Source organism: Hippopotamus amphibius, chromosome X, assembly GCF_030028045.1.
Source record: "Hippopotamus amphibius kiboko isolate mHipAmp2 chromosome X, mHipAmp2.hap2, whole genome shotgun sequence".
Lineage (NCBI taxonomy): Eukaryota > Metazoa > Chordata > Mammalia > Artiodactyla > Hippopotamidae > Hippopotamus > Hippopotamus amphibius.
In genome coordinates, this window is record NC_080203.1 from 45772703 (window position 1) to 45787155 (window position 14453).

Genomic DNA, 14453 nt, shown 5'->3' on the forward strand with positions numbered 1-14453 from the left:
TCTAATTCTAATTCACTCTAATTCTTTCTCCCAGAGAGCCTAGGAGCCCAGCACCCCAGTAGCAATAAACACAACTAGTGTCAGTGTCTTGTCTTCTAAATACCATTATTCAATAAAAAGAACAAGGACTCCTTGGAGAAATGTCTGATTACATGGATGGGGCAGGTAAAGGACACAATGGGTCTGGAACATTTTGCTGTGGCAGAAAGCAAAGTGCTCAGAAATGATGGGAGGAGGCATACCAAAAGGACACAGAGGCCGGTCTGAAGAGGCTCCTTACAAACCTGATAGGATAGAAAAAAAAAAAAATACTACAGCAATACTTCTGTGATATTCCTGCCAAAGATGTAACCTGAATCCGCTCAAGAAGAAATATCAGGCAAACCCAAATTGAGGGGCAATGTAAAAAATAACTGAACTATAACATCAAGAAAGTCAAAGAAACTTGAGGGCGTATTTTATACTGAAGGATAATGGACATGACAACTAAATGCAACTGATGATTCTGAACTGGATCCTTTTGCCATTGTTAGGATAACTGCTAAAAATCCACTGGGGTCTGAGTTTAGATGGTAGTAATATACCAGTGTTAATTTCTGATTTTGATAAATGTATTGTGGTGATGCTGGGAAATGTCTGTGTTTGTGGAAAATGATCACTAAAGATGCTTGGGGTTATGTTCATTTTCTACTGCTGTGTAATATAGTACCATGAACTTTGCAGCTTAAAACAATGCCTGTTTATTAGCTCACAGTTCTGTAGGTCAGTAGTCTGGGAGGGTTTGGCTAGTTTTCTGCTTAGGGTCTCATGAGGCTGAAATCAAGGTGTTGGCTGTCCTGGGCTCTTATCTGGAGGATCAGGGGACGAAGCCCCTTGAAAACTCATTCAGGTTGTTGGCAGAACTCACTGCTTTTGCAGTGGTAGGACTGATGTCCCCATCTCCTTGCTTGCTTTTCACAGTGGGTTTCTCTTAGCTCCTGGAGGTTTCTCTCTGTCCTTGCACTTGGCCCCTGCCATCTTCAAAAGCAGCAATGGAGATGCATCCAAGCCTTATCATGCTTCCAGTTTCTTTGACTTTCCCTTCTGCCAACAGCCATATAAAACTCTCTCCTTTTAAAAGGCTTATGTGATTAAATTAGCCCCACCTGGATAATCTCCCTTTTGCCATATACATAACATAATGGTAGGAGGTGAAAGTCATAGGGGCCCTCTTCAAATTCTGCATACCATAGGGTTAATGGGGCATCAGTCTGGCATTGCTCTCAAATAATTCAAGGAAAAAGTTCTCTGTACCTTTTTTGCAATTTTCCTATAAGTTTGTGAGTTTTCTTCAAATTAAAAAATTAAAAGTAAACAAAGATTTATACAGTGCAGTTCTGGTTCCAACTAAGATAGAGTAAACACATTCTAACCTTCTGTAGCACTGAACATAGCTGTTAAAAACCAGACAGAATGTGTGGTGCCGCTATTTGAGTTCTCCGTAAAGGAAATATTAAATGGCAGATGTATTGGTGAAGAACACCAGAATCCAAAGTACCATCAAACTGATGGATTTAAACATGATGAAAATTTTGTAACATGATATTCAATGTCCAATATACAAACCAAAATTACTCAGCATATAAGAAACCATGAAAATCTCAAAAAGCAATCAACAGACACCAATGATGGGATGACAGATGCTGTCTGTAAATATCTGCTATCCTTTAAAGCAACTATTATAAAAATGTTCAAAAGAGCCATCACTCTTGAAAAACTAATTAAAACTGAAATTATCAGCAAAGAAATAAATATAAAAAGAACTTAATGGAAGTTTTAGAACTGCAAAATGCAATAACTAACTTTTAAAACTGACATGATAGATTCAATGGAAGTATGGAGATGACAGAGGAAAGAGACAGTTAATTTGAACATAAATCAATAAATATTGTCCAATTTGAAGAGAACACTAGATAAAATAGATAAACTCAATAGACCTACAACTATTAAAGAAATCGTTTATATTGTAAAATGATCCAAAAACAAAACTCTAGGCCCAGATGGTTATACTGGCAAATTCTACCAAACATTTAAAGAAGAAAGAGCACCAATTGCACACAGTCTCTTCCAGAAAACAGAATATGTGGTAAGCAGAATTATGATCCTCCAAATATCCACACGCTAATCCCTGGAACCTATGAATATGTTGTGCTACATGGCAAAAGGGACTTTGTTGATTTGATTAAGGGCTTGGACCTTGAGATGAAGAGATTGTCCTGGATTATCCACTTGAGCCCAATCTAGTCCTTAAACACAGAGAACATTTCCTATCTAGGTTAGAGAGATGAGATAGAGGAAGGAGGGGGAGAAATTCAAAAGTGATAAACACTTTACCAGTCACTGCTGGCTTTGAAGATGAAGAAAGAGGGTCATGAGCCAAAATATGTGGGTGGCTTTGGGAAGCTGAGAATGACCTTTAGCTGACAGTCAGTAAGAAAACAGGGATCTCAGTCCTACAACCACCAGGAACTGAAGTCTGCCAAGAGTCTTTGTGAGCAAAGAAACAGATGATCCCCTAGAGCCTCAAGAAAGGAATACAGATCTGCTGACATCTTGATTTTTGTCAGGTGAGACCTATGACCTAGATAATAGTAAAACAATATATTTGTATTGTTTAAGGATCTAAGTTTATGGTAATTTCTTATGACAGCAATTGAAAACTAACACAGAAAAGGAAGAAATACATTCCAACTCATTCTGCAATGTCAGCATTACTCTGATACCAAACCAGAGAAATATAGTACAAATAAAGAAAACTAAGATCAATATCCCTCATGTTACCAGATTAAATTTCTCAATATATAGAAAGAACAATCTACTGCAACCAAGTGGTGTCTATCCTACGAATGAAAGGCTAATTCAATATTTGAAAATCAAACAATGCAATCCACTGCATTAAGAACCAAAAGAAGAAAAACCACATGAGCATAGCTGTAGATGCAGAGAAGTCTTTTGACAAAATATATCTATTAATGATTAAAACTCTTAGCAAACTGCAAATAGAAGTCAACATCCACAATCTGATAAGAGGCTTGTACAAAAAACCTTCAGCTAACATATTTAATGGTGAGGGACCGAATATTTTCTCTCAAGACTGAGAACAAGGCAAGGATACCCACTCTCAGCACTCTTATTCAGTATCATAATGGAAGTCTTATCCAGTGCAACAAGGCATGAAAAAGAAATAGAAGACATACAGGTACTTCCCTGGTGGCGCAGTGGTTAGGAATCTGCCTGCCAATGCAGGGGACACAGGTTTGAACCCTGGTCCAGGAAGATCCCACATGCCACGGAGCACCTAAGCCCATGCGTGACAAGTACTGAGCCTGCCTTCTAGAGTCCATGAGCCACAACTACTGAGCCCATGTGCCTAGAGCCCATGGTCCACAACCAGAGAAGCCATGGCAATAAGAAGCCCATGCACTGCAACGAAGAGTAGCCCCCACTCACCACAACTACAGAAAGCCCACTCGCAGCAATGAAAACTCAATGCAGCCAAAAAAAAAAAAAAAAAAAAAAGGACATACAAATTGTAAAGTAAAAGAAAATTTTCCATATTTGTGGATGAATTATTGTCTGTGAAGAAAGTCCCAAGAAACATATATTGGAAAAGAATAAATAAAACCAAAACAACTGGACATACATAACTAAAAAAATGGACTTCAACACATACCTCACAAGTTATAGAAAAACTAACTCAAAGTGTAATATACTTAAATGTTAATTTACATTTAAATGTATCTAAATGTATTAAATGTAAATGTAAAACATAATGTAAATCATAAAATATAAATGTAAAACATAAAAAATCTTCATAACTTCTAGAAGAAAATATAGGGGAATATCTGTGTGATCCTGGTTTTGGCAATGAGTTTTCAGGTATGACACCAAAAGAAAATATTTACGAGTATGACACCCATAAAAGAAAAAAGTGATAAGTTGGACTTTATCAAAATGAAAAATTTACTCTATGAAAGACACTGTTAAGAGAGTGAAAGGTCAGATCATGCTGGGAGAAAATATTTGCAGATCACACATCTTATAAAATATTTATATCCTGAATATTTAAAGAACTCTTAAAACTCAGCAAAAGAAAACAAAAAATTCAATTAAAAATTGTCAAAATATCTGAACAGTGACTTAACTGAAGAAGCTATCCAAATGGCAAATAAACATATATGAAGATATGGCTTGATATTGTTAGTCATTAGGGAAATCCATATTAAAACCACAATGAGATACTAGTGTACACCTATTAGAATGCATAAAATTTTATAACCCTCCACAATTGCAAATCCTGGTGAGGATGTGGAGTAAGAGGAACTTTCATGCATTGCTTTTGGGAATGCAAAATGGTACAGCTATTTTGGAAAACAAATTGGCAGTTTAATATAAAGCTAAACATACACTTACCATATGACTCAGGAATCCCACGTTTATGTATTTGCTCAAGTGAATTTCAAACTCATATTCACACAAAAACCTGTACACAAATGTTCATAGTAGCATTATTCATAGTCTCAAAAATCTGGAAACAATCCAGATGTCCTTCAACAGGTGAATATATAAATAAATATATTGGCACATCTGTAAAATGGAATACTACTCAGCAATAAAAAGAAACTCTTGTTTTATGCAACAACATGGATAAATTTTAAGTGCATTATACTAGTTGAATAAAGCCAGATACTAAAAGCTACATATTGTATGATTACATTTATATGATATTCTGGAAAAGCCAAAATTATGGAATCAAAATCAGATCAGCGAGGGAATTCCCTAGCCGTCCAGTGGTTAGGAATCAGCACTTTTACTGCTGTGGCCTGAGTTCAATCCCTGGTTGGGGAATTAAGGTCCTGCAAGCTGTATGGCCAAAGGAAAAAAAAATCAGACCAGTGGCTCACAGGGGTTGCGGGTAATTGGTGTGATTGATAACAAAGAGGCTGCACAAGGGAATTTTTAGGGTGATAGAATTATTCTATATGTTATTATGGTGATTAACATACATGTTCAAACCCACAAAACCATACACCACAGAGTGACTTTTACCTATGCCAGTGTTTCTCAACTGGGAGTGATTTTGCCCATCAAGGGGTATTTAGAATGTCTGCAGACATTTTTTGTTCTCACATGGTGGAAGTTGGTGTTACTGACATCTAGTAGGTAGAGACCAGGAATACTGATAAACATTCAACAATGCACAGGACAACCATCCAAACAAAGAATTATCCAGCCCAAAATGTTGATAGTGCCAAAGTTGAGAAACCCTTATACATGGAAATTTTAAAAATCAACTAGAATATCAGGAGAATCCAAGAAGGAGTACAGACTGTAAAAAGTACATCTAACTGAATTACAAATGTTTCTTAGACCATTTGGGCAGCTATAATAAAACATCACAGACTGGGTAGCTTATAAACAACAGAAATTTATTTCTCACAGTTCTGGAGGCTGGACGTCCAAGATCAAGGTGCCAGCATGGCTGAGTTCTGATGAAGGCCATTTTCTGGGTTGTAGATTGCCAATTTCTCACTGTATCCTCACATGGTGGAAGGGACTAGGGAGTTCTCTGGGGTCTTTTTATAAGAACACTAATTCCATCCATGAAAATTCTGCCTTCATGACTGAGCACATCCTAACAATCACATTGGGCATTAGCATTTCAACATATGAAATTTGGGGGGACACAAACATGCAGACCATAGCAAGAGGTATGAGATCACTTCACTAGAGTGGATGGGGAATAATGGAGCTGACCTCCTTAACTTCAGAAAAAGACATTTTGATTGGGTACTGCAAAGCAAAAGACAAAATGAATTGTACTCTAGTTGGTATATCTGTTTCTCTCAGAGTATGGTATAGTAATTCATTATATATATATATATATATATATATGTGTATATATATATATATATAGTCATGCATTGCATGTGTATGAAGGTTAAACAAAGAAGTTAATATGTTGTACACAGTGGGAGCCAAGTTTCTAATGTCAGAGAAAGAAGTTCCAAAGAAGAAAGGATTTAGTGTCAGAGATATCAATATGAACTAGTGTGTGTGTGTGTGTGTGTGTGTGTGTGTGTGCACGTACATAGAGTAGTATAGATACATATATTTACTAGTTCTGTCCACTGAGAGGACCTAGACATAATGCTGCCCCATTAACAATGAACACACATAGGACACAGATCTTGGTTTCTAAATACCATTTTCTAACAAAAGAAACCATGACTCCTTGGAGAAATATTAGTTGATCCTAGGGTCAGGGCAGGGAAAGTACAAGATGAACCTGGAACATCTTGTAGTACTAGAAAGTAAAGAAGTGCTTTATAAACAATATGCAAATGTATGTTTTCTTTTGCTGTATGACAAATAACCTTGAAGGTAGTGGCTTAAAACAGAAGTCCAGGTGGGCTCAACTGGATTCTTTGCTTGAGGTGTCAAAATGCTGAAATCAAATTGTCAACAAGCTTGGGCTCTTACCTGGAGGCTCTGAGAAAGAACCTGCTGCCAGGCTCATTTAGGTTGTTGGCTGGCTTCAGTTCATGCAGTTGTAGGACTGAAGTCCCTGTTTCCTTGCTGCCTGTTGGCTGAGACTTTTTTCAGCTTATAGAGACTCCCTGTATTCCTTAGCTCCTGGCCACCTCCATTTACAAAGCCAGCAATGACAAACTGAATGCATCTCTGGCTTTGAATGTCCCTGACTCCCTCTTCTTCTTTCTGTTCTGCCTTCCTCTTCTGCCGCCAGCTGGAGAAGGTTCTATGCTTTAACAGCTCATGTGATTTTATTCAGCAGGTCAGGATAATCCAGGATAATCTCCCAATCTTAAAGTTAACTGATTGTTAAATTACATCTGAAAAAAAAAATCCCCTTACAGCGGTACTGAGATTAGTGTTTCACTGAATAACCAATGGACAGGAATCTTGGAGGGAATATCTTTAAAATTCTGCCTAACACATTGCACATGTCAGAGGGACATGAGCCAACACCAAAGAGCTTCTGAAGGAGAAAACTGGATCAATTTGAGAAAAATTAAGGTGTTATTTGATTATAACCCAAAGAATAAAAACATCCATACTGATATAAATTAATGATTAAATAAATAAACAAAGTAGAAGTTACTTACAGATAATTCCAAGTAATAAATGTAGATCATGTGAGGGATATAGAAAATCACCATTAGAACTCCAAAGTAGTAATTTGCCACAGGTAAGATCCACTGATGAATGTTAAACTTAATGGGTAAAACTTTAAGGAAAAACAGGATATTTACATAGCTTTAAAGTACCTCACCTCCAAATTTTAATTAATAATTATAGCTGTTTACTTTTAAACATATACCCACAAATTCTTTGATACTTCTTCCTCCAAGAGGTGAAGCGTAATTCCCCTTCTATTAACTATGAGCTGGACTAGGTGACTCACTTCTAAGAAATAGAGTATGGGAATGGAGAAGTAGAAATTTACAGAGGAAAAACTTGGCAGGACTTGTTTTTGTGCTTTTCATTACAAGAAACACTATTTGCAGGTGATATGAATGCTTAAGTAGAAAGCTGCAGAAAATCTACAATAAGCTACTATAACTAATAAATGAATTTAGCAATGTCATAGGATACAAAGTTAACATAGAAAAATCAGTTACATTCTTATACAGTAGCAGCAAACAACTAGGAAGTTAAAATTTTAAAATCTCATTTAAAGCAGCAACAAAAACATAAAATACCAAGGAATAAATCTAGCAAAATATGTCCAAGATCCCCACAATGACAACCACAAAACATTGCTGAGAGAATTTAATAAGACCTGAATAAACAGAAGTGTATACCATGTTCATGTGTTCAAAGACTCTGTCAATATAGTTATTATCAGCAAGTTGATCTATAGATTCAAAGCAATCCCAGTAAAAATTTCTGCAGGCTTAAAAAATAGATAACCGGCTGATTCTAAAACTTATATAAAAATTTAAAGGATCTAGAATATCCAAAGTAATTTTAATAGAGAAAAACAAAGTTGCAAAACTTCCCCTACCAAATTTTAAGACTTACAATAAGGCTACAGTGATCAAGACAGTTTGATATTCATGAAAAGGTAGACATGTAGACCAATGGAACAGAATAGAGAGTACAGAAATAGACCTACACATACATGAGCACTTGATTTTTGACAAAGGTATAAAGGCTATACAATGAAGAAAGGAAATTCTTTTCAATAAATGCCTTTGTATTAACTGGATATCAATATGGAACAAAATGAACACCAGAGCTTACTTCACACTGTACACAAAAATTAACTTGAAATAGTTCATGAACCAAAATCAAAAGCCTAAAACTATAAAACTGTTAGAAGAAGGTATAGGAGAAAATCTTCATAACCTGAATTAGGCAGCACATTTCTTAAATAGAACACAATTATAAAAGAAAAAGTGGATTAACTTGACTTCATGAAAATTTAAATCTTGTTCTTTGAAACTTTTTTTTTTTGGGGGGGGGTACACCAAGTTCAATCATCTGAAAATCTTGTTCTTTGAAAGAAACCATTAAGTAAATGAAAAGCCAAGCCAAGACTGAGAGAAAAATTCACAACATATACATAAGAGAAATTGATTGTAGAATTTATAAAGAACTCTTACAACTCGGTAATGAGGACAAATGATCAGATTAAAAAATGAGCAAAATATTTGAACAAATTATTTCACAAAGGAAGATATATGAATGACTAATGAGTACATGAAAATAATGCTATGCACCATTAGTCACCAGAGAAATGAAAAGTAAAACCACAGGATACTACTACACAGTCTTTAGAATGGTTAAAATTTTAAAATATTGACAAAAAAAATCTTGACCATACTGAATATTGATGAGAATGAGGAGAAATTGGAACTCCAGTACTCAGTGATAGAAATGTAAAATGGTAAAACCTGTTTGGAAAAACAATTCAGCAGTTTCTTAAAAATGAAACTTAGAGCTTCCATACAACATAGCCATTTCATTCCTAGGTATATACCCAAGAAAAATTAAAACATATGTCTACACAAAAATTTGTATGTGCATGTTCATATAAGCTTTATTTGTAATAGCAAAAAATTGGAAAGTACCTAAATGTCCATCAACAGATGAATGGATAAACAGTCACCATACCATGTAACATCACTCACCAAGAGAAAGGAATATGTTATTATTTTATGTAAAATTGTTATTTTTAATGAATGAAGCCAGACAAAAATAAAAGAGCACATGCTCTATGATTCATTTTATATTTGAAAACACTATAAAATGAAAACTATAGTGACAAAAAACAGCTCAGAGGTTGGGTGGGGTTGGGAGTGGAAGGAGGGAGGGATTACAAATGGGATGAAAGAGATTTGGGGAGATGATGGAAGTGTTTGCTATTTTGATTATGATCATGTTTTCATAGGCCTAAATATATGTAAAACACATCACATCGAATACTTTAGGTACTTCTAAAATGTTAATCATACCTTTTTAAAAAATTGAAGTATAGTTGATGTATAATGTTGTTTTAGCTTAATAAAAATTACTCATGTGTAGCTACCAACTGAAAAGGCTGAAAGCGATAAGCTGTTCTGTTGTTTATTCTTGTGATGTTTGGTTTATTTGTTTTTGCTTTTTCCATTGTAAGTTCGTTTTTTTCCTTACTGGTCTCTTTAAAAGCTCTCTCAGTGATATTTCCATTTTCTGTCATTTGAAGACAACAGCATATGTTACTGAAAGGCTGACCCTCCTCAGGAATCTCCTCTTTTTCTCCTTATTTACTAGACTTCTATCCAAATCCTTGCTTCAAAATCTGTAAAAACATACTTATTTTCCTCAAGATACTAAAAATTTACCAATATGAAAGTATAAATTACTGATAGGGATGAATATGTTAGTCCCTTTTGCTGTTCCTGGTTGACTCACTTTTGTTTTGTTTTCATAAGAGATTCATTGTTATTTCCTTGCAGGCTTCTTTAGTACACTCCCATGGGCATCTCTCCATCATCACCTTAAAAAGTCAGATTGTACTGTTTACCAAGATCAGGAAAAATTGACTCTCTTATGGGATGTATGAGTTAATGGATGCATTCATGTGGTAACTCAGTTGTCCTTCAATCACCTTCTGACTCGGCCCCCTGACTTTTACTATTTTCCAGAAAGTTCTGGCCTCACTCCACTGTTACAGAAACATCCAGGAAAGGACACTTCCTTCAGTTTGACTTTAAACAATCATGTACTGATCACGGTCCCTGAACTTTACTGCTTCTAGAAAATTCTGTACTCATACCCTACCATAAGAGAAACTCCCAGGAGAGGGATGTTAATTTGATTCTCTTTCCACAATCACATTGTGACTTTATTCCTTGAATTTTACCACTTCCAGAAAGTTTTGACCTCATCATCCCACTCCCCTAGAAACACCAAGGGGAGGTGATTTCAGTTCTTCAAAAAAACTATACTCTGAACCCCAACATTGACCCTTACTTCTTCCAGAAAGTCTGTTCTCATCCTACAGCATCCTTAAAAAACCTGGTGAGGCTTCCTTGTTTTCCTTCTACCAGTCAAGTTCTGATCTTATCCCCATATTTTTAAAAAATTGAGGCTGCCTTGGGAAATCTAGGATTGGTGTAGAAGGCACAGTACTGATTTTCAGAGGGACCAAAAAGCCATTCATGAATCACTCAGTAAGCTAGCCTTTATGAAGTGCCTATGAGTTCACCACCATGCATTTTCAGATCATTCTCCTACCATCCCCTTCCTCTAGACAAAAAAGGCAAGATCATTCCAGCCCAAAAATATTAATGGGGAGAGTCCTCCTTAAACATGTTTCTCAATTGAACATGCAGGGACTCTGATCACTAAAGTGTGAACATTAAATAAACACTGATTTTGTATAAGTTGTGTATGTTTGTCCATGCACGTCATTGGCAATCAGCACACACTGCAAAAATTTCCAAATTATGTCTTGTGAAGGTACTGTGGTGAGTAGACAAGCACCCTAAACTGGGAACTGTGGTCCCAGCTCTACCACTCACTGTCTGTGTGACCTTGGAAAAATCACTTTCCTACCTAGTTTCCTCATCTGTGAAATGAAGTTTGGACTGAAGAAACGACTTTAATTTTTTACCCTGTGACCTACAGTTAGAAATACATCTTATAAGGTGACAATATTTCTTACATTTGAAATTAAAACAAGTTTCTCAAAATAATAATTCTTAACACTACTCATGGGTGATGAACTCTGATGTTTTTTGGTCTATTCTTTTAAAAAAAATTCCTTGTTGTGACCCACAAAACTGATTTCAAGAACTGTAATGGGTGGCAATTCTCACTTTGGAGAATACTGGATTGAAGACTCTTGAAGATTTCTTTCTGCTTTATTCTAAAAAATTAAAGTGTCTATATTGGAAATACAAAAAAGAAAAATACAGAAAAACAGCCTCAATCTTGATGAGTCTGATCTTCCTCAGCTTCCTATCAGTTACATAAGTCAAATATTCTCCATCTCCAGATGACAAAATCCTATAGAAAATGTCCCAGATCAGAGCTCCACCCCAAGATATACAGCAGAGGGTAACCTTGGTACTTAGCATCTCTAAACTCCAGTACCCTCATCTGCCACTGTCCCTACCACTCTTATAACCAGTCTATTTTAAGGTCTTGTACTTTTTTTAATGCTTTTGCCCATTGAATTCAGGAAGTATTCATCCTATGTTATTCCACTTACTTTGTTTACACTTAATATGACATATGATACACACATATGTTCATGGAATATGAATACACACACATATATATATAGATACCCAACATACATATACACAACAGTGGCCTGAGACTTTGGTGTACACTAGAATTACATGGAGAGCTTACTAATGAATGGAGATTTTGGAGTCCAACTCTGTGGGTCTGGAGCACAGGAGCCAGAGGTCCTACATTCTCAAAAAGCTCCCCCACCAAGGTATTTTTATGCAGATGGTGGACTCACACTCCTTGAAAAACAGTAGGACATGCATTCTTAAAATGATATCAGATACTGAATTATGAATATGATACTTCCTGGTTGGTTTAGGACAAGAAAAAATAGTCAAATACAATTGAGATTATGAGTCCAGGGAGCCAGGAGAGGAAAGGTAACATTAACAAAAAATAAAGACTGATGTGTAACAGGAAGATTGCTTTTTAAATTGCTTTATTAATTTCATATTATGAAAAGAATACTTTTTTTCTATAACTGGATGAAATTGCCCTGCTGACAGAAAGTTTTACACTGAGACAAAACAATATTCAATTAGAAACTGGTAACTGGAAACAACAAAAGGTTTACAGAAAAAGTAAATCACAGAACTACAAGCATGTAGAGCAGAGGCCACATTATTAACCTCAGGGAAAATCTTAGGATTCAAGGTATAAGGCAAAACTCATAATGATTGTCAGGTTCAGGAGTTTGGTAGCGCACATGATGCCTCATTTGCTGCTTCTTAGTCTTTCTCCTGATTTCCATCATCTGCCCTACGTGCTTTTCTACATCACCCCCCACTTCATTGTGATCAATATGCCCGTTGGGTATGGCCCATCTAAAATTAGGGACAAGCCATCTAGCCCGTCCCAGCCTGACATTTCCTCCAGGCTTCTGGCCTCTGCCCCCTCCCAAATCGCGTGATTCCTCTCCATTCTGCAAAGGGATCTGGTCCCCTCCTTCGTTTTCCTGTTGGGCATTTTCCACGTTGAGATTTTTTACTGCTTGTTCCTCTTTGGACGCCATTGCTCCTAGGAGACAAAAGACAAGAGAAGGGACTATTTTCTGAGTGGATGGATCAGCACCGAGGACAGAGGCCCTACTACGCACCTCTCAAGATTTCCAGCCCCAGGTGTTAAAGGCTCTTCAAATTTTCCTTTTCCCACCTGAGAGGCTCCCTACGCCCTCTAGGGGGCCCCCAGTCCGAGCGCGCCCCCCTCCCTCGCCCCAAACCCACCATTTTCCCTGCCGATCCATGCCCAGGTCTCTGCAGGCACCAAAATGGAGGACAGGGTCGGGGGGAGCATTTGGGGCCGCAGGGCTTTCTACACGTTGCCCCACCTGCCCACTGGGCCCCGCACCGACCTGGGCCTATCCTCGCTGTCTCCCGCTCCTTCCGATTCTTGCCGCAAGTGCGCCGCCGCGACACTTGGACTCGCAGACCTGCAGAGGATCGGGTGGGGGAAGGGGGATGCAGGCTCCGGGCGCTCGGCCACTTGCCGGCCCCGCATCTCCCACCCCGGCCACCCCCCACCCAGCGTCCTCTACTCTCACCTTCAGTCGCCCCCTTCTGCGCCCGCACCCCTCCGCCCCCGCGCTGACCACCATTTTCTACCCGGAGAAGAACGGGGGCGGGGCGGGGGTGTGGGAAAAGCTTGCTGTGGTGCACCAAGCAGGTGTTTGCGAGGGGCCACTGCCTCGGAGCTGCCCGGCCCGCCCCCCGGCCCCCAGGGAAGGCCTGCCGTTTTCTGTGGCCAAACGCCGGGCCGCGGGGGGCGTGGGGGCTGCGATCTCCGCTCCGGGTCAACCGGACCCCCGGGGAGGGGGCCACAGGCCGTGTCCGCTCGCCCACGCCACCTCCGGGGACCCCCCTCCGGGTCCTTTACCTGCTCCCCCCGCGCCTCCTACTCTTGGGGGCCACCCCCGGCCCGCACTCACTCAGGGCCACCGGGAGCAGGGACCGAGAAAGGAGCAAGCGACAGCCGAGCCTGATGACAGAGCTGGGCGCGCGCGTGTCGGCGCGGGCCGGTCACGTGGGGTCTTCGTCACCGCGGGCGGCCACGCCCTCGCCCGCCCCCTCCTGCCCCGCAGGGTCGCGCAGAGCCGGCGGTGAGCACCTCCCCCTGCCCCGCCGTGTCACTGCTCCAGGCATCGGCCTTGGCCCCGGTGCTCTCCTTTCTTTGTGAGTACGTGAGCCTTTCTCTGCCGGCCACGGAAGGGCAGTATCTTCCCAGGGGGGCGTTGGCCATTCCCACTGCTCTTCTGGGGACTTGCCTTTCCCCGCCTCTGCTCCCAGGATATGCCCTTCCCCCTGCCAGGATTCATGCGCAACATTTTAGGGGGTGCAAAACCACTCAGTACTGAAGATAAATCGCGCTTTAATGCAATATTCTAAAAAAACAAAATTAATGCAAGAATATCAATGATGAACAAGGTGCCCCACCCACCCCGCTCCCGAACTGCTCTCTTCCTTGTTACAAATGACCACCGTTTTGTTTTCTGTACACACAAAGTCATGAGGAAACGAGTCGAGGAAATGGAGTTGTTTCTAATCATTCATAACACTTTTCTATTTTGTTCCTATTTTTGATTAAAAATTCCTTCTATTTAGAGTTTACATTATCTTTATCTTTTGTTATGGAAAATTTTCAAACATTCGAAAATAGAATATTACAAT

The 14453-nt window shown here is 39.0% G+C and overlaps 1 protein-coding gene across 4 annotated transcripts; it reads right to left on the minus strand.

The window, feature by feature from the left end:
• Positions 1–12212: 12212 nt before the first annotated feature.
• Positions 12213–13833, minus strand: BEX4 (brain expressed X-linked 4). 4 transcript variants are annotated; one of them, XM_057718649.1, is made up of 3 exons: positions 13715–13833; positions 13142–13219; positions 12213–12807 (listed from the first exon to the last, which is right to left on the minus strand). In XM_057718649.1, exon 3 carries the CDS (start codon positions 12800–12802, stop codon positions 12440–12442), a length of 363 nt encoding a protein of 120 aa, XP_057574632.1. In that variant the 5' UTR covers positions 12803–12807; positions 13142–13219; positions 13715–13833; the 3' UTR covers positions 12213–12439. The 4 variants fall into 4 exon arrangements, with proteins under 4 accessions (XP_057574632.1, XP_057574631.1, XP_057574633.1 ...); XM_057718648.1 differs by having other exon boundaries at positions 13663–13787; XM_057718650.1 differs by lacking the exon at positions 13715–13833 and adding an exon at positions 13331–13349.
• Between the last annotated feature and the right edge of the window lie 620 nt (positions 13834–14453).

Coding starts and splice junctions, on each gene's coding strand:
- BEX4 (XM_057718647.1), bottom strand. CDS start 13,083: ATGCTCCCCCCGACCCTGTCCTCCATTTTGGTGCCTGCAGAGACCTGG. Junction 12,808..13,013: donor ATGGATCGGCAGGGAAAATG/GTGGGTTTGGGG, acceptor TTTGTCTCCTAG/GAGCAATGGCGTCCAAAGAG.